The sequence below is a fragment of the Entelurus aequoreus genome, linkage group LG08, assembly GCF_033978785.1.
Source record: "Entelurus aequoreus isolate RoL-2023_Sb linkage group LG08, RoL_Eaeq_v1.1, whole genome shotgun sequence".
Lineage (NCBI taxonomy): Eukaryota > Metazoa > Chordata > Actinopteri > Syngnathiformes > Syngnathidae > Entelurus > Entelurus aequoreus.
In genome coordinates this window covers 29,706,375-29,725,790 of record NC_084738.1, presented here as the reverse complement: position 1 = coordinate 29,725,790, position 19,416 = coordinate 29,706,375, and the positions used below count along the sequence as shown (strand labels likewise).

The window sequence follows — 19,416 nt, the reverse complement described above, 5'->3', positions numbered from 1 at the left end:
TCTAAAACTGGTGAAGTTAAATGGAAAATAACTTTAGTATAATCACTGGATACATATAACAATTTAATTTTTGTTTTTTTGTTTTTACTTTTTTTTTTCTTCCCATGATGGCAGGTGAGGCCGTGCCTCCCCTGCCTCTAGTGACGGCACGCCACTGGAAGACAGACATGTTATATGGATTGCACTCCTTACTTTGACCCAATATTCTGCGAACAGCCTTAATAGATCAGGTTTGTGTGTGCTATCAAGTTTACACATGTTTTAATATATGCAAACCTTTAGTAAATCAACCCTAATTGTATAGTTGGGGTTGGGAATTTAACACACTGCATGGTCACTGTAAATGTTCACTTTAAGTGAGGACTGTAATCTTGTACTCTGCCATGCCATACCTGTGAACGTTTGCTTTTCAAAATAAGGGTAATACACATCTTCTTTCAGTTTTTAATGGTTTGCATTTGTAGGCTGCTAAATCCATGTAAATTGGTGGTAGAAATTATCCTACTTTTTAAGTCTATTTCTAGTTAAAGCAGTCTCGCCCTCAAATATTGTTATTTATCACAACAATGTGGATGAATTATATGGACACAAGAGAAGGTAGATAGTGAGAAATATAAAGTGTTCAACCTTATCGTTAAAACAATGGGGGTTAAAGGCTTAGCTGTGGCCTCTTATCAAATCCCTGGTGAGTGATAAATGTGCCATCCCTTTTGAGCATAGTGTGACCGTGGCTGATGAAGACGCCCAGCGGGAAGAGGGTCAGCGACAAAGGAAGCAAAACTGAGATTTGGGGTTGCAGAACATGCCTTATCATGGCTGCTGATTAGCTAATATATGTACTACTCTACGGCCACTAGCTATATTGGGAATTGCGTTGGCTGTCTCAGCTGCCCCCTTGTTGTATTTTTTTTATACTCCTGTATCTGTCAGATTTCCTGTAAACAAACTAAATTTGTCCCTGCTTGTATGCTAAAAGTATTTTCAATGAGGATTGTAAACCCTCAGAGAAGGAAATGAAGGGGTGGGGGAATAAGAATCTAATTACAGATACCAATTACCTCCATCTACTGTATGGTGAGAGGAGAGCCTGAGAGCACTACTGGGATTTCTGCTACTCCAAATTCCTCTTGTAGAGGACACACCGGTCCCCTGCCATGGGCTTCAGTATTCATGAAAGAGATGCTTGATGTGCATCAAACTTACTCAACAAATATGACACTAAACTTTATGCGTGTCTTACTCCCTCTAGAGAATGTTCAATAAACTGCACACATAGCACTGAGAAGTAAAGCGTAACAGCAGTAAAACCTAAGGGAGCCCTATTTACAATGATTACAGGTATGATAGTGATGAAGCAGCACAGAACACCCTCAGGAACAATGAGAACTTCCTTCAGGGCCAAAATATGATCAATGTGGGAATGATGCCAACACACACTACCAGAGTTTGACATTAAATGTAACTGCAAACAAAAGTTAATGTTCTTGTCTTGACTGTCCAATTGAGTACAGTTTTGTTCTACCTTAAAAACGACATTGAAAGACAACACACTCGAAGTTCTACAAAAAGAAAGGCACATTTTAATATCAAACAAATTACTGTCGCATTCCAACCCACAGTAATTGCTTGTGCAATTAAAAAAGGGACTCTGTGATGCTTTACTAGCCCAACTGGGGGTCATAACGCAGAGACAGTGTATCATTAATATGAGCTGGAATGCAGTCAACAGTCCCGTGGCGTAAACTACTCACACTCTGAGGAGCCAGACGAAGACTAATTGGCAATGCAATGTCGATGTGCAGCTGTGGTGTTGAGATAAAATATAGATTCTCGCAGACAAATTTGTCACACGCAGAAAGATGCACCACTGCACAGCTATTAATGCATTCACAAGTACAAACACATGTGACACACAAAAAAAGTGATTGCATGGACGTATTCTGCTAAAAGGAAATGGAGTGGGAAATAGATTATATCAGCAAGGATAAAGTAATTAGATGGCTTTTGGCAGGATCTATGTCAGTGGTATACTTTGGTTTTCATTGAAGTTTAAGGCAAACATTTTTACCAAAAATATAATACACTTTCTCTGTTTTAGTGCGATTAAATTTTTTTTGTTTTTAATTGAAAACAGCTACAAAATAACCCAGCAGAGCCAAATAAAGTTGTAGCATAAAGTAATAGTCCAAAGTCAACGAGAGCCTTAGACTCCACGTTCCCAGTGTCACTGAACGCACTACACTGCTATGCTAAGTCGAGTCCAACTGTCAGGGGTAGTAGTATGGTCCTTACAAGCAGTTGTTGTACAGAGCCTGGTTTTGCACTGATACCTTGATGGCAGAGATGGAATTTGCTTGCATGAAGGGACTAGACTTGACTAGATCTGAACAATCTAAGTCTATGAGCATGAACTGCTCGGATGTGAGGCAAAACATCTTCTAAGACAGGGGTCCACAATCTGGCCAGAGGGATGTCCCAAGTTTAAAAAAATAAAAAATCCGGCAAATCATATTGTTGATGTAGATGCACATATCTGCTGTACTGATTTACTTTATAAAACAGAAATGTGGGATACTTCTCTTGTTGCTTTAATTGATAACCTCACTAACAACTTTAACGACGCCCTGCGCGACACCATTGATAGTATAGCACCGCTAAAGCTAAAAAGGGTCCCTAAAAGGCGTACCCCATGGTTTACAGAAGAAACTAAAGCCCATAAATTATCATGTAGAAAGCTGGAACGCAAATGGCGCGCGACTAAACTTGAGGTTTTCCATCAAGCATGGTGTGATAGTTTAATAACTTATAAACGCATGCTTACCTCAGCTAAAGCTAAATATTACTCAAATCTCATCCACCTCAACAAAAATGATCCTAAATTTTTGTTTAGTACAGTAGCATCGCTAACCCAACAAGGGACTCCTCCCAGTAGCTCCACCCACTCGGCAGATGACTTTATGAATTTCTTTAATAACAAAAATTGAACTCATTAGAAAAGAGATTAAATACAACGCATCCCAGCCAAAACTGGGTTCTATTAACACAAATACGACTGTATATACGACGGACACTGCCCTCCAAAATAGTTTCTCTCTCTTTGATGAAATAACATTGGAGGAATTGTTAAAATGTGTAAATGGGACAAAACAAACAACATGTTTACTTGACCCAATTCCTGGGAAACTTATCAAGGAGCTTTTTGTATTATTAGGTCCATCAGTGTTAAATATTATAAACTTATCACTTTCCTCTGGCACTGTTCCACTAGCACTCAAAAAAGGGGTTATTCATCCTCTACTCAAAAGACCTAACCTCGATCCTGATCTCTTGGTAAACTACCGGCCGGTGTCCCACCTTCCGTTTATCTCGAAAATCCTCGAAAAAATCGTTGCACAGCAGCTAAATGAACACTTAGCGTCTAACAATCTCTGTGAACCTTTTCAATCCGGTTTCAGGGCAAATCACTCTACGGAGACAGCCCTCGCAAAAATGACTAATGATCTATTGCTAACGATGGATTCTGATGAGTCATCTATGTTGCTGCTTCTTGATCTTAGCTCACTGGGGTGAGTTTTTCCTTGTCCGTTTGTGGGCTCTGTACCGAGGATGTCGTTGTGGCTTGTGCAGCCCTTTGAGACACTTGTGATTTAGGGCTATATAAATATATATTGATTGATTGATTGATTGAATTGTATTTGACTTCATTGAATGGTTGGATATATTTAGTGTTTGGCGCAGTCGTACCAGAACAGGTGGGGATAGAAATAAGTGGGAAAAAAAGAAGACAGCAAGGGTACAAGAAAAGACAAGACAAAAAAAAAAAAATACATTATATATATATATATATATATATATATATATATATATATATATATATATATATATATATATATATATATATATATATATATATATATGTATATATATATATATATATATATATATATATATATGTGTGTGTATATAAACATATATATAAACATATATATGTATGTATGTATATATATATATATATATATATATATATATATATATATATGTATGTATGTATGTATGTATGTATGTATGTATGTATGCATGCATGCATGCATGCATGTATGTATGTATGTATGTATGTATGTATGTATGTATGTATGTATGTATGTATATATATATATATATATATATATATATATATATATATATATATATATATATATATATATATATATATATATATATATATATATATATATATGTGTATATAAACATATATATAAACATATATATGTATGTATATATATAATGACCTAAGAATACAATGGCCTTGTTGAATGAGAACATCCATTGACTTGCACTAAGAAAGCTACAAGTACTGCTTGCAGTCCGCCACTGTAAACATACCCTGTGCACTCTGATTATAACTAGGCACTGTGCCAGAACCCGTAAGACTGCACTGCAAGTAAGCGCATAAGGCTGCACAGTCACAACACTGTGATAATGAGTCTCACACATGGTTGTTTTGTTTGTTAGTGCACAAAGCCATTGTCCTTGCGTTCTTTAATATATCTCTATTGTATGGTATGGGCTTTATTTTAATTGCACAAGTAGAACAAAACTTTGTTTTTAGCACAAACCCATTCAAGATTAGACAAACAAACAGTGTACAGGGTTACAGAACAAGAACGCTGATGGGTCGCCACAAGGCGCCCCGTAAAAGATGGGAAAAAGGTAGACGCTGGGGGAGGTTTAGTAAAAAAGTTAAATCCCACACTGGGCTCCTAAGGGGGCCCAGTCTGGAGTGGGGAAAAAACTCCATAGCAAAGCACATATACATATTACAACATACAACTCGAGACTTGCAACGGGGGGGAGGGAGTGGGGGCTACAGAGGCAGGCTGCTGCTCTTTAAGCGTTGCCCAGCCGTCAGTCACCCCTAAGGGATTCAAGCGTCGAAGGCGTGGGATGGGGCGTGGGGTGTGTGTGTGGCGTAGACGCTGGGGAGGTTTAGTAAAAAAGTTAAATCCCACACTGGGCTCCTAAGGGGGCCCAGTCTGGAGTGGGGAAAAAACTCCATAGCAAAGCACATATACATATTACAACATACAACTCGAGACTTGCAACGGAGGGGAGGGAGTGGGGGCTACAGAGGCAGGCTGCTGCTCTTTAAGCGTTGCCCAGCCATCAGTCACCCCTAAGGGATTCAAGCGTCGAAGGCGTGGGATGGGGCGTGGGGTGTGTGTGTGGCGTATATTTTTCGTGGTTGCATGTGTGTGTGTAAGCCTACAGTGTGTCTCTGCTCCGTGACCTTGATGTTCTTGCAGCCGCCAGTCAGTCCAAAGTCTACAACAACAGGTGTGTGTCCATGAGAGACAAGAAGGGAGTTTGTTGTGTCTTCGCTGCACTGTCCTCCAGGAGAGTCTTGAAGCCAGGGAAACAATCCAAGTTAGAATGTATTGTATGCGAGGGCAGACGGTCCGATGTTATCCAAATCACAAGAGTGTCCACAGTTCTGCCTGCATCCTCCAATTATTTGGGGCAGCTTTGGGGTACTTTGAAGGCTGCCAGCAACTTTCAATTTGTTGACAAACCAGAGCAACGCTGACTCCAATCAGCAGATGTCCTGTTTTCATAATTCCAAAAAGGTGGATATCTTCACGTCCTTGACTGGAAGGGTCGCCAGGCATGCGGAACTCCTTGTTCTCCCAAGAGTCCGTCGTGTGTCCAGCAACAACCGCTGCGTCAAGACAGGTGCGTTCCCCCAAACCCAAGATCTTGTCAATTTCGTTCAGAGGACAGTTAATTAGTTCCATTGTTTAGATTTGGAGAGCAGTGCAAAAAGAGGCAACAAGAAAGTTAAGACAAGACAAGACAAAGAAGCAAGCAAGAGAGATAAGGGTGAGGGAAGGGGAACGTCCGCCCTCGATGAGTGCCAGTGTGAATAGTACCGGCACTTTGATTAATAAGGTGAGAAACCCTACTGAATTTAAGAAAGAAGTAGAGGCAAAGTACAGAGTCGCATTCTGGGGCATGTATGAATATGAAAAACATGTTCTGTAGTGGTTAGAGAGTGATGCATGTGTAAGGCGCTTCAGAGTCTCAGGAAAAAGGCATTATATATTGGTAAATCAAATCCATAATTATTATTGCTATTAAACGTTCATCCACTTAAAGGGGAACTGCACTTTTTTTGGAATTTTGCCTATCGTTCAAAATCTTTATAAAAGACATGACGACGAATGGATTTTTTTGTTTAATGCATTTTAAATATTAAATAAACGTAAATAAAAGTCCGCTTTTAACGGAGTCAATGGGAGCTCCACTATTGCGCCCATAAAATCTGATAAATAGCCATTCAAAAAGCACCAGAAATATTCAATTTACATTTTGTGACTTGAGTATTAACAAAGTATTAGTGATATTGTTATTATAAGCGCTAACGCAGACAAACTCTTTATAGCGGCAACAGAATCAATTTCGATTGTCCCTATGTTTACATCGACTGATCAGCTGATTCCTCGCTTCCCTGCTCCCTAAAAGTTTATCATTGATCATAAATCATGCCTCTCACCAGGAAAGTAGATGGCTGAGAAAATAATCCCACAAGTTGGGACACTTTGACCGCCATTTAGGACCTGGAACGAGAGAGAACGGTACGAACAGCACTTGTTCTGGATTATGAGACAGTCTTCATCTAAATGGATATCCCAGCAGTCGGCATCATAATGACAGCAGACCTTGCACAGTAAGTGATGTTTTATTATGTTTGTTGGTGCTCATAACGTCTGCAGTGAGCAGATATCAGTGATGAAGAAAAAAAAAAGCAAACGTCGTGATGCGTTTTTTAAATGTATGCGTATGCTTAAAATGGTCAAAATACGTAAATATTATTATTATTATAAATGTGCCTGTTACTACAATACATACAGTATATGCTTACATTGTGTATATAAAACCCTAATGGAGGTGTTTGGATGTTTTTTAGTGGCTCCATAGGCTCCCATAGGATCCATTGTAAGCAAACTATTGATCAAATGTATTTAATATTTCAAATGCAATAAAAAAAAAAAAAAAAACAGTTGTCATGTCTTTCATAATGATTGTGAACGAAAGGCATAATTCCCCAAAAAGTGCATTTATCATTTATGTGCATTTTACATTGTTGTCTGTGTGTAAAACTATAATTATTGTCCGCCGAAATTGGCCCAAAATTGAATTGCAGCCGAAAGACTTATCATTGAAACAGCACTGCTGAAACAGGATGTTGTGATATCGTAATTACCGGTAAGCAAGAAGCACGCTGTTGTCTGGAGTGGAGTGAAGGCAACGTGTCTGCAAAGTGGACATACTTCAATATATCTGAGAAAGACCCGTGGACAGCGACCTGCAAAGCGTGTATTGTGGAAATATTAAGAGGGCAGTGGCATTTGCTGGTCTTTGAAGGAGGGGAAGTGCCAGCTGGAGCTGCAGTGTAAGACTAGTGTGACAGCCTGTGAGTGCTTTGTGTGCGGTGGAAGCTGGCAGAAGCACTCGTTGCTTGTCCGGGACATTGCAGAGCGACAGAAGTCAAGCGTCTTCAAACACGAGTACAGTCTCCAATAACACCAGAAAAAAATGCAAGATTGGTCAATAGTCGTTTTAAATAGGGGTGAAACGATTTGTTGACATTATTTACAAATGTGGACAATAAAATCTGTCGCCGACAAATTTGTCGACAGTCATGACATTATCACTCGTGTTTTTCTGGAGGATGGAAGTCAGCACCGCCGCTCAACATAAAGTGTGGGACTATTTCCTCCGAATCTTGTTAAAAACAAGAATACCTTGTTCATTTTGCAAAGCAGATCTTGTTTTTATGACACTATATCTGTGACATCGGTAACATTGTTAGCTTGTACCTTGCTCGCTAGCTATGGATGGATCAATTTGCAATGCAATAAAGAAAGGCACAATAACAAACGTAAATCGCGCACGCACGCACGCACGCACGCATGCACAAAACATAAGGCACTAATGCGCTGATATCATAAGATTATACATACAATCTATTAGATAGCCAAAATGTTATGAATTAATCACGGATACAATTATATGCATTGAGTCTATTAGAGTGCTAAAAGTGCCAGAAGTTAATTAATTATAAATAATACATAAGTGTGCAGCTTTTTAAACACATAATCACAAAATGCTTGTTTCTTTTTTCGCAAGTTAGTTTTGTTGTTTTATGGTTTGTTGTTATTGCTGCTATTTCAACTGTCATTTATTTTTACATTATAAGTATACTTGTTGTATTTTGCACTTTTCCTGTCCTTTTCTTTGAAATGGACAAAAATAGAATAGTCATTCAAAATTGTGTAACAGCCTAATGAGCAGCATAGTTACAGAATGAATATTATTTATGAAATAATTAGTCATCTTTGTTGTTAGTGAGCACATGCCTATGATATCTCAAACTGAATTTAAAAGATGATGGCTAAATTAGAGCCACTGATTATGTGTACGCTTTATATTCCAAACAGTCAACTAATCGTTAAGATAGTTCATGACAAGTCGACTATGAAAACAGTCAATAGTTGCATTTCTAGTTTTCCATTAAAAAAAAAAGTCACTAAAAGAATTGGAAAAGTTTCCATAAAAACATGAAACATGAAAATGCTCCAGCAGTGGTATATATTTCAAAATCTCTGATTCGCTCATCCATCCATCCATTTTCTACCGCTCCTTTGGTGGTTAATCAAATCGAGATTCAGATCATCCAATCATCATGCAGAAGTTACTTTTTTTGGAGCAGGGGCAGTGTGTTAGTCCAGGTCAGCCGAGGCCAGCACACTCTCTATAGACTCCCAGACATGCTGAGCATCAGATGGGCAGGACAAAGCAGAGCATTTAAAAAAAAAAGTTTATAAACAGTGTGCACAATACATTATTTACAAGGAATCTATCCCAACTGCAATTGGGAGGAAGGAAAGGTACACCCTGGACAAAATGCCACCTCATCGCAGTGCCAACACAGATAGACACGCAACCATTGTATTCTATATTGTTGGAATACCAAGGGTAAAAAAACATTTTCCTAATTTTATGATTGTAATTTTTTGAAGGATAAAAATACATTTTTGCTATAGCAATGCCTTGATTTTAGAGAGGTTAGTACACAGTCATAGCCATAAATTCAATGGTATTAATAATTGGCATAATATTTTTTTCCGGTGTTTCAGTTTTCAGCCTTTTTCGATTTTAGACAAGAATTTTCACTCAGGTGCATCCCTAAAATATTCTCTATTAAAAGTTATTTGTGATAATATTTTTGGGATTTACATTGTTTCTTAGGGGAAATTTTTTCTGGTTTTCATATGATTCAACTGACCTTCCGGAAAATATTAATAACATAAGTCGAGTTTCCCCTGTATTTGCATTTTACTCCTATACTTCATTGGGCTTGAGGATAACCTCTGCAGAAATGCTTAGTTAATGACTGCTGGGAGTTGACAGATGTAGAATTTCATCAATGTAAGAGACTGATGCACGCAGAATGAAGTTGAAAATGCAAAATGTATTACAATATTCTAGCTGAGAAAATGACAGCCGTACTTGATCTGATGCTGTATTGTGCAGCACTGTACTTGAATCCTCCAGAGCTACGGGCGCATGTGTGTGTGAGTTCACATGTACATGTGCGCACATCCGAGGTTAATGGTGCTGCCCTTTACTGTAATGACAGTAATGATCACCAGAGTGCAAGAGCACATCTGGAAGCTTCAGATCAAAGGGTGCAGTGTTGAGGACAGACACACAGGGGAAAGCGATGATGCGTTAACAACTCAACACAAGTGGGGTAAAGGTGATGATGATAAATTACCATAACTATTATGTGTCCAGAAGAGACATGATTTAGCGGGGATGAGAGAAAAGTATTTTACAAACCAAAAGACGACAATTATATATATTTTTCCAATAAGCACACTTGAATGGGCGTTGCAGGGAGGTAGAGACAAGCTTATTGAGCGGAGGAAGTCTCAATTATGAGACCACTACACTGCTTAGTTGTCACTGTCTATTAAATAGGGGCAGATTCTTCACATACAATGTAATTTTCAGACTATAAGGCGCACTTAAAATCCTTTCATTTTCTCAAAAATCAACAGTGCACCTTATAACCCAGTGCCCCTATTTTACGTATTATGTCTGGTTGTGCTTACCGACCTCGAACCAATTTTATTTGGTACATGGTGCACTGATAAGTGTGACCAGTAGATGGCAGTCACACATAAGAGATACGTGTGGCCTGCAAATTGACGCTCATTCAATAAATGATGCTTGCAACTATACCTGTAAGCAAGCAACACGAAAACTGTGATGTTTTTCATTAAGAATGTAGAACATCACACAAGGCGCTCAAAAATCTGTCCAAATGTTTTAGTATGACTTTGGTAAGTTACGATGCAGCACCGCTTGATGGAACGCGAAGCATTACGGCTACCGTAGTCAGACGTACTGTGCTTAATAATACCCATATGTGCTCCAAAATGGCACCTAATAAATAGGAGACATTATCTGGTGTTTTGTTTGTAATGTTCCAATGTAATGTAATTGGTTCCTGCTGATGTGTATTTGGGATCTGCATAAGTCCCGAAAGTGTGTGCATGTCCGCCATTGTAGTAAGCGCCGACGCCATAGTCAATAAGCTCCTTCTTTTTGTCTATCCTCTTTTTATAAATGGTAAACGGGTTATACTTGTATAGCGCTTTCCTACCTTCAAGGTACTCAAAGCGCTTTGACACTATTTCCACATTCACCCATTCACACACATTTTGACCAAAGCACCACCATTGCATGTTATGTAGCCCACAAGGAAGTGTTTTAAATGCAAAAAAAAAATGATATCATGATCCCTTTAATGCACCTTATACCATGCACCTATTGTATGAAAATATACCTGAATAGACCCGCTCATCGGCAGTGCACTTTATAATCTGGTGCAACCTATTCTCCGAAAAATACGGTATTTAGAGGGACCGTATTTATCCTTGATCTTTTTATCATATATCATTTTACTTCAATTTCCTTTTATTGACGCACTGCCTCACGCTTGGCAGACAAAAAGGGCAAAACGTAAACTAGAAAGAACAAAAGTGCTGCTGTCCTTCTTCAGTGCGTTAACGTGTGACTGCGTATTCTTCCGCCTATGAATTGCTGCACTGCAAGCAGATAACTACTTCAGTTTAGGGCAGTAGCATAACCGTTTTACAATTTTTTAATCTGGTAATAAAGTTAGCTCAAAACTGTTCAGTGTCTTTAGAATGATATTAATTTCATGACATGTGAAAACTTTTTAAACATTTAAGAAAATAAAGAAAATATATCTTTAAACCGAGCAAAAGAGAAGCAAAACTAATTTAGGAATATAAATTAACTTTTTAAGGGCGCTTCTTTTTGTTTTTTTATTTACGGTAAAATTGAACAATTTCCCTTGTGGATCAATAAAGTTTGTCTAAGTCTAAGTATGAAGCGGAGGCATGGCAGTTGCATGCAGCTTTTTTGGTAAATGATTTGCTATAGCAGTGGTTCCCACACCTTTTTAGCCGCGCCACCTTTGCCACACAAAAAAGCTTGGTTAATATGCAGGTCACGACATGTAAATAAAGTTTTTTTTAATGTTTTAAACTTTGTCAGAATGCGCTTTGTAAGTGGAGTAGATCTATCCCATTATCTGCATTGTTAGCTGCCTCATACAAGCAGTTTTGGCAAAAGTGCAGTTCCTATTCAAAATGGCACATAGTACATTTTTCTAAATCCTTGCTCAATCTATTGCATAATGTAACCATATACTGATGCGAGCATACAAATGTTTTGAATTCAAAATTTCCCTGCGGCCTTATTTCTCCTCTCTTGTTGATACACATTACTATGGCTAATACTGAGGGACCTCTTTGCGTTTGCAGGCACTCCAAAATTAAACACCACTTACTACCATTTATCAAAGGGGAATATAGAAATGTGTTAAATGTCCTAAAAACAAATCCAATAAAATTTCACGTAAGTAAACTTGTGTTTCCAGAAAAAAAACAATCAGGGGACTGCTTTGTTCATTATCTTTGCCATTAATATGCAGTAGAAACACCCGTTGTCCATCGTTCTGATTTTAAAGGAAAGTGGCATACTAACACATTAATCCTGCTGTATATCGATGCACAAAGAAAGACAAACATGTATTGCACACTGCTTTAAAGCAGCATGCATGTCATCCATATTTCATGAACATGTGTTCGATGTGTACCACGTGCGTATAAACAGTACGTTACCCTGTAACAGGTTCTGTGTGGACGAGGGTCGACAGATAAAACACGGCATATGCAGTTTTTGCATACTATATTAGTGTCACCCTTTTTTATCATGAGCTACTGTTAGCTTGAAGGAGGAAACAGTTATGAGAGAAAGGTCGTCAGACCAAAACGGACTAACACGGTTAAACCAATGCAGGCATAATGGCGTAATAATCAAATTAATACTACCCACGACAGTCACCTTGATAAATGATGGAGTGTGCGTGTCCATACAAGATTCCCTGTCAATCAGTTTTGTGAAATTATGTGTGCCTGTGGGTTACATAAAGACTTATTGTTCTTCTGAGAGTTCTGTACCAGAAAGTCCAAAATAATGGTTTTAAATAAATCTGTATACTCCGTTTAGGCGGCTTAATCCATTATTCGATTCAATGGTAGCTGTCTTGTGTGTGCGATTATTTCCTATCATTCCTTTTGGCAATGATTTTAAGAGTGCTACAGTTAAATATGCAGACAATAAACAGATCTAAAAAAATGCTAAGAAGATTAGAAGTATTAAGACAAGATGTTTGAAACCACTTTTCAGGAGCCTAAAACTATTATATTTCCTGGTACTCGATCATTAATGGTTACACAAAGAACAGAAAAATATAGAGTTTCCTTACCAGCTTTTTTAAATCTGTCAATCAGTTTTTGCCTGACTTCCCTCTGCAAGTTGAAGTAGCCATCTTCCTCATCATGGTTCTTTATATACAGAGGAATGTGCTGAAACACTATGATGTGTTTCGGTGCCTGGATAAATACAAAACGTATGATGATTCCATAATGAAGTTATTAGTTATTACACCAAATATTTGATATCTTGCTGGAGCTTTTAAGGAAACTATATTTACCGTACTTGAGGAATATGACATTTTGCTCAGCTGCTCTTCAAGCCATGTTTCCTGGGACTCCTTCAACTGAGGACAGGCTGAAGCATCGTAGAACAATTGAGAGTTTAAAACCAGGAAGAGAACTCCACCCACCTAAAGTGATAGATAGTAGAAACAACAAAAATTTAGCTGATGTTCATGGCAAACACTCATTAATGCATGGCTTCAAAATAGGGATGGATATTTGACAAAATATACAGGATTTACCTAAAGCCTAATTTTAAGGGATGAAAACATTACTCTGTGAAGTGTAATGAACTCCTGTTTTCACACAAGTTTTGTATTCAACACAATATTGCTGAGGTCTGCATGGATTAAGTGCTCAATTTCCAAAAGCTGACTTCATGTTGTACTTTTTGATTGCAAACCAGGTAAAATTAAATGGCCTCTAAAGCACCTAAAAGAACAACCGAACAATGTGTGGTTTTAAAGAGATCCTACATTTCTAGATGCAGCAGAAAACTCATTCAAAGTGTCCTCTAACATGTCCGCTGACATGTGACAACCAATAATCCAATCTACTTCAGACCGGCAGATTGACTTGAGGGTTACTGCAGTAATGGAAGCACACTTTGATATTTAAATGTTAGGCTGATGACGTCAACTAATCTGCATTTTGATAGCCACCACATATAGTGTAGAATTTAGAGTGCAACGAACTCATTACGTACCACCGCAAGCCCAATTAACAATACTAATCAAATGTCAATACGTCTAAAGACTAAACAGTCATTAACCCCCAAAATGGGGAGATATGTTTAGTTAAAACAGGGATCACTAACCCACAGTCTGAGTCAGGCCCCAAATGCTGTCTTAAACAAACCTGCACCTAACATCACCTGAGAAAATATTTAAAGGGGACCTATGGTGCATTTCGTCTTTTCTGATTTATAAATGTTGTTACTATGTACTCATGTTAAACAATGCCAAAGTGTTAAATCATAATGTTCATTCATTTTGGCGTGAGCTTGCACAGAGTTTTGGATACATCTGCCCTGCGGTCTTTTGAAAACAAATCTAATAATGTGGACACTTCTAGTATGCAGTCCGCAGAACTACTCTCCCTTTGCTATAGGCTGGGAGACTGTAACAGCTGCTGCCTGGAGCTTGTGTGTTATCTATTCTCACACTTGCTCTGATGTCTATAAAATAAATATTTCCGTGTTTATTTGTCTTTACGACATTTTACACAGGACTGTTTTTTCAAGATCGACTGGCACAAAATTGGATTAGTCGCTCCAATGTAAAAATATGGCGACATTACGACTTGGTTTGAGGAAACACACAAAAAAGTTTATATAAAGTATTATTTTCATCTAATCTTGCCATGCGCACAATAAAACTGACGTTGTACGTGCAGTGACATAAATTCTGGTAAAACAGCTTTTTTTGCAGCTCTGTATACAGTAGATTGGAGAGTGGGCAAGTGTACCTAATTTTGTGACTGGGTGACTATATATAATATTTATGAATTTTATTTTTGACCTTATCTGGAAAACAATAGTGGTGACATATATCTTTTTTACAGTGTACATTTAAAAAAAAAATATATATATCTATAATTTTAGAAAGGAAGCGGAATGGGTTCATTTACCACCTGGGGTCTTGCAGACATATGCAGAAATGATATTTCCTAGGTGAAATGTAGATGGTGAAATTCCTTGCAATAGCTACTTGAGAAATGTTCTTCTTAAACTGTTCGACAATTTGCTCACGCATTTGTTCACAAAGTGGTGACCCTCGCCCCATCCTTGTTTGTGAATGACTGAGCATTTCATGGAAGCTGCTCTTATACCCAATCATGGCACCCACCTGTTCCCAATTAGCCTGTTCACCTGTGGGATGTTCCAAATAAGTGTTTGATGAACATTCCTCAACTTTCTCTTTTTAGCCACCTGTGCCAGCTTTTTTGAAACATGTTGAAGGCATCAAATTCCAAACGAGATAATATTTGCAAAAAATAACAACGTTTAACAGTTCGAACGTTAAGTATCTTGTCTTTGCAGTGTATTCAATTGAATATAGGTTGAAAAGGATTTGCAAATCATTGTATTCTGTTTTTATTTACGATTTACACAACGTGCCAACTTCCCTGGTTTTGGGTTTTGTACAAAATCAAAAATAGTGAAGAAAAAGTCCAAACCCCGATCCTTAGTTTTCTGAAAATGTTGGTTCAATAGCCTTGTCCTATGGTACAACCCTATAAAAAAAACTTCTTGCAACATGCATTTTCTCATACATTGTGAAGTGCGCCTGGATCATTCAAGACGCACCATCACAACACCCCATCGCCTCCCAGAGGCTTGATTGCGCTTCAATACATCCCAGAAAAGATGATACAAATTATATTTGTGCGCTGCATTTTCCACAACATAACAAAACATGACAGGTTGGAGCTTATGATGCAATGGGTCTGCAGTAAAAGACATTCTATGGGCACAAAAAATATGCTGTCTTAATAGATCACCTGCATCACATCCACCAAAAGTTCACTCAATTTTATAGTTGGCACAAGCTACTTAGCGTGTGTTTTTGGGGTCTTAGTAGACCAGGCCTTGAGTGCATTATTTTTTGTTCTGGACAGTAAATGAAACAATACTCAGGACTTAACAAATCATACTACAATAGAATCAAACTGAGGAGTGTCTCCGGAACCTCAACCAATGCAAGAAATATAATAGAGAAGATGCTTGCTTACCCAAAAGCTGAAATAGTCATCACCCCATGCACTGCAGTACTGTGCCACTGTTTTTGGGGTGGGGGTGTTTCCAAGGTCATGATTGCCACTGACAAATACTAGTGGAATGGAAGGGTCTGTCCCACTCAATGACATCTTTAGGTCTCGCTCCTGATCATCTCTAAAAATGGTGCCTGCAGAGACAAAATGTAAATGTTCTTATGAAATTCATCTCAAAGACAAGCAGATGTCCTTGTGTAGATCAATAAATAATAGATGTTAATTATTGATGTTTCTAGCTTAAACAAAAAAAAAATAAGTTGCAGAGTGTGACATGAATTCAAACAAACCAGTACCATTAGAGTGTAAAAGACTCAAGAGTTGCAAAGGAAGTGGTATGGGAGTTATTTGCACAATAATGGTGGCAGCTTAAAGTGGCTGTTTGCAACTTGCTCAAAGTTATAGTTACAGTAGATGAAAATATAATAAACACACCATCAGGTTGTTTATGTTACCATTAATGGTTAAACAGAACATCTAGTGTGGAACCTCAATCTACAAATTTAATTGGTTCTTCAATTAACTGGGGACGGTGTGGCTCGGTTGAGAGAGCTGCCGTGCCAGCCACCTGAGGGTTCCTGGTTCGATCCCCGGCTTCTACCATCCTAGTCACGTTCGTTGTGTCCTTGGGCAAGACACTTCACCCTTCCTTGTGGTTAGGGCCTTGCATGGCAGCTACCGCCATCAGTGTGTAAATGTGTGTGTGAATGTGGAAATAGTCTCAAAGCACTTTGAGTACCTAGAAGGTAGGAAAGAGTTATACAAGTATAACCCATTTACCATTTACCATTTATGTGGTCGCCAACCGAAACGTTCATATAGTGAAGCAGACTTCTCCATAAGAATCAATATAAATATAAATCAGTCTGTCCATCTGTGTTGGCCCTGCGATGAGGTGGCTACTTCAGCCCAAATGCAGCTGGGATAGGCTCCAGCCACCTCCGCAACCCAGAGAGGGACAAGCGGTAGAAAATAGATGGATGGATGGTTCTAACCTAGTGTAGTAAAAAAAAACTTCACACTTTGAAGACACTGTAATGAAAAAAGGAAACTAATTTTACCTTGTGGTAGAAAATATGTATGGCATTGTTGATGAAACTGGGAGTTTCCGAGCTATAAATGAGCAGTGGCTTCACATAGTCACCGCTAGCGTTAGCACAAACTAGTGTGAGGCAATTCATCATCGGCTTTTATTCGGGTAGTGCCTTCTCCTTAGTTGTAATAAAGGTCCGCACAAAATTAATGAATAAATTAATAAACAAATAAAACGTCCGTACACCGAGACATGGTCCGCACACATAGGGATATTTGGCGCAATGTAAACGTTCGCAAACCGGAAAAAAAACGCAAATAGAAGCGTTCGTGTATCAAGGTTCCACTGTACATTTTTAAATGTCCATATTTTTCACAATTGCTAATTAGACTGAATAAAAATGTTCATCAGTCCAAGGAATTTGTCTGAGATTCAGGCTCACCACTCACTGTGTCTACATCTACATGAAAGGAGTGCGTGCACACACACAAAAGCAGTTCAAGAGAAGCATCTAACAATTTGTTGTTGTGATGATAGGCTTTACATTCAATGATAGCTAACGTTGTAGCTTAACTTAGCCAAATCATTAGTTTACCACACACATAGCTAATGCATGTGCTACATACGGGCGTAGTTTACATCATTATGGGGCGGTATAGCTCGGTTGGTAGAGCGGCCGTGCCAGCAACTTGAGGGTTGCAGGTTCGATCCCCGCTTCCGCCATCCTAGTCACTGCCGTTGTGTCCTTGGGCAAGACACTTTACCCACCTGCTCCCAGTGCCACCCACACTGGTTTGAATGTAACTTAGATATTGGGTTTCACTATGTAAAGCGCTTTGAGTCACTTGAGAAAAAGCGCTATATAAATGTAATTCACTTCACTTCACTATGTGCTAAACACCAGAAGAGGGTGGGGTATATCTAATGCTGAAAACACTCTGAAAAGTAAGCGCCCTCAATGCATCTGCGTAAAGGTTGCAAACAGCCTTTTTAAAGACTCATAATTGTACTTGTACAACACAACTATGCATCACATACATAATTCTGATAGAAGACTTCATGATTGTGCTGAATTCAGTTAATAGCTTTGTGCGTGTACCACATCCATGCTATAATATACATACTTTATTAGTTTTGCAAAAACCTAATGCGCCCAACTTAAGGTGTCTGGGAGCCTGCTTAAAGCTACAAGATAAAATCTCTGTATAAACATCAATATTCATGGCAACGGAAGGACAGTTGTCCGGCTGAGGTCCATAATCGTTTCCCGAACTGAGTGGAGACAGCAGTTCTGTAACTGCTAAAGTGTTTACTTTATATTTACAGCCCGTTAAATTAAATGTAGCTGTTTTTGTTATTAAGACAGTTAAAACTAGTCTTCACCAAGACAAAGGCTTTCTTTGGATTCTCCCTTCTCCCTTGCCTTGGTTAGTGGAGTGGCTGTGCAAGCAACTTGAGGGTTCCAGGTTCGATCCTCGCTTCCGCCATCCGAGTAACTGTTGTTGTGTCCTTGGGCAAGATACTTTACCCACCTGCTCCCAGTGCCAGCCACATTGGTTTAAATGTAACTTACATAATGGGTTTCACTATGTAAAGAGCTTTGAGTCACTAGAGAAAAGCGCTATATACATATAATTCACTTCACTTACTTGACCCTCCCCCTTTGCTTTAGCATAATATGCTGATGCGTTGACTCCACTCCAATAACCCTGCCTCTTTATCCCTTCTGGATGTCACTTCAGTTGCTACTGTTGACTACTGTGACATCTGAAACATACAGTAATAGTTAGTTAAGAAGAGTTGTGGTTGCTCACTCTCAGGAAAACACTGCCCCTAGTGTTTTGGCTGAGAATTGCATATCGTATACTCAGACCCCGTGAAAAGCTACACGATTATTCCAATTGAGAGGAGCCAATTACGGTGGCTTGGCCATTCAAATGATACCTCCAGGACACCTCCCTGGAGAGGTGTTCTAGGCATGCCCAAAGAGAAGACGGCCTGTCGTAGACCTAGGAAAAAGGAAAAAGGACCACTGTATTGTCCACAGCTGAACAACTTGGTGTGCCACCGGTGGAGCTGGAAGAGGGAGCTTGAAAAAAGAATATATGTGCTTTCCAACAGACTGATCATTCTGCAACCCGGACATAGATAAGCGGAATAATACAGTTGCAAGAGTGATAATCACCGCAAGATCAGTAGTTTAGCAGGTAATTCTGATACTGCTGCTCTCATCAATTTTAAAAGACTGTATTATCACAATTATTAAACATTCATTTTTTTCTTTAAAAATTCTTAAAAAGACATTGTCATCTTATATTTGGCGTCTACAAAAGTATACATGCAAACCAACCAAACTGTAACGACCTTGTCGCATCGTGGTGCGAGGTGTTCTCCCAAGGATGCAGACGGGCTCGGACACAGCTTGCAGGTAGGAAAAATGATTTATTCAAG

The 19,416-nt window shown here is 38.7% G+C and overlaps 1 protein-coding gene across 2 annotated transcripts in view; it reads right to left on the bottom strand.

Moving 5' to 3' along the window:
* cpped1 (calcineurin-like phosphoesterase domain containing 1) overlaps positions 1-19,416 on the bottom strand; it is a 120,109-nt gene that overhangs the window by 36,607 nt on the left and 64,086 nt on the right. Inside the window, exons 3-6 of one of the 2 annotated variants that reach the window (XM_062056222.1) lie at positions 15,894-16,066; positions 13,157-13,288; positions 12,929-13,055; positions 4,551-5,716 (exon numbers count right to left, since the gene is read on the bottom strand). In XM_062056222.1, the coding sequence (XP_061912206.1) occupies positions 5,472-5,716; positions 12,929-13,055; positions 13,157-13,288; positions 15,894-16,066 (677 nt within the window). In that variant the 3' untranslated portion in view covers positions 4,551-5,471. Of the gene's footprint in view, positions 1-4,550; positions 5,717-12,928; positions 13,056-13,156; positions 13,289-15,893; positions 16,067-19,416 lie in introns of those variants that run through there. The other variant, XM_062056223.1, reaches the window with a different exon arrangement.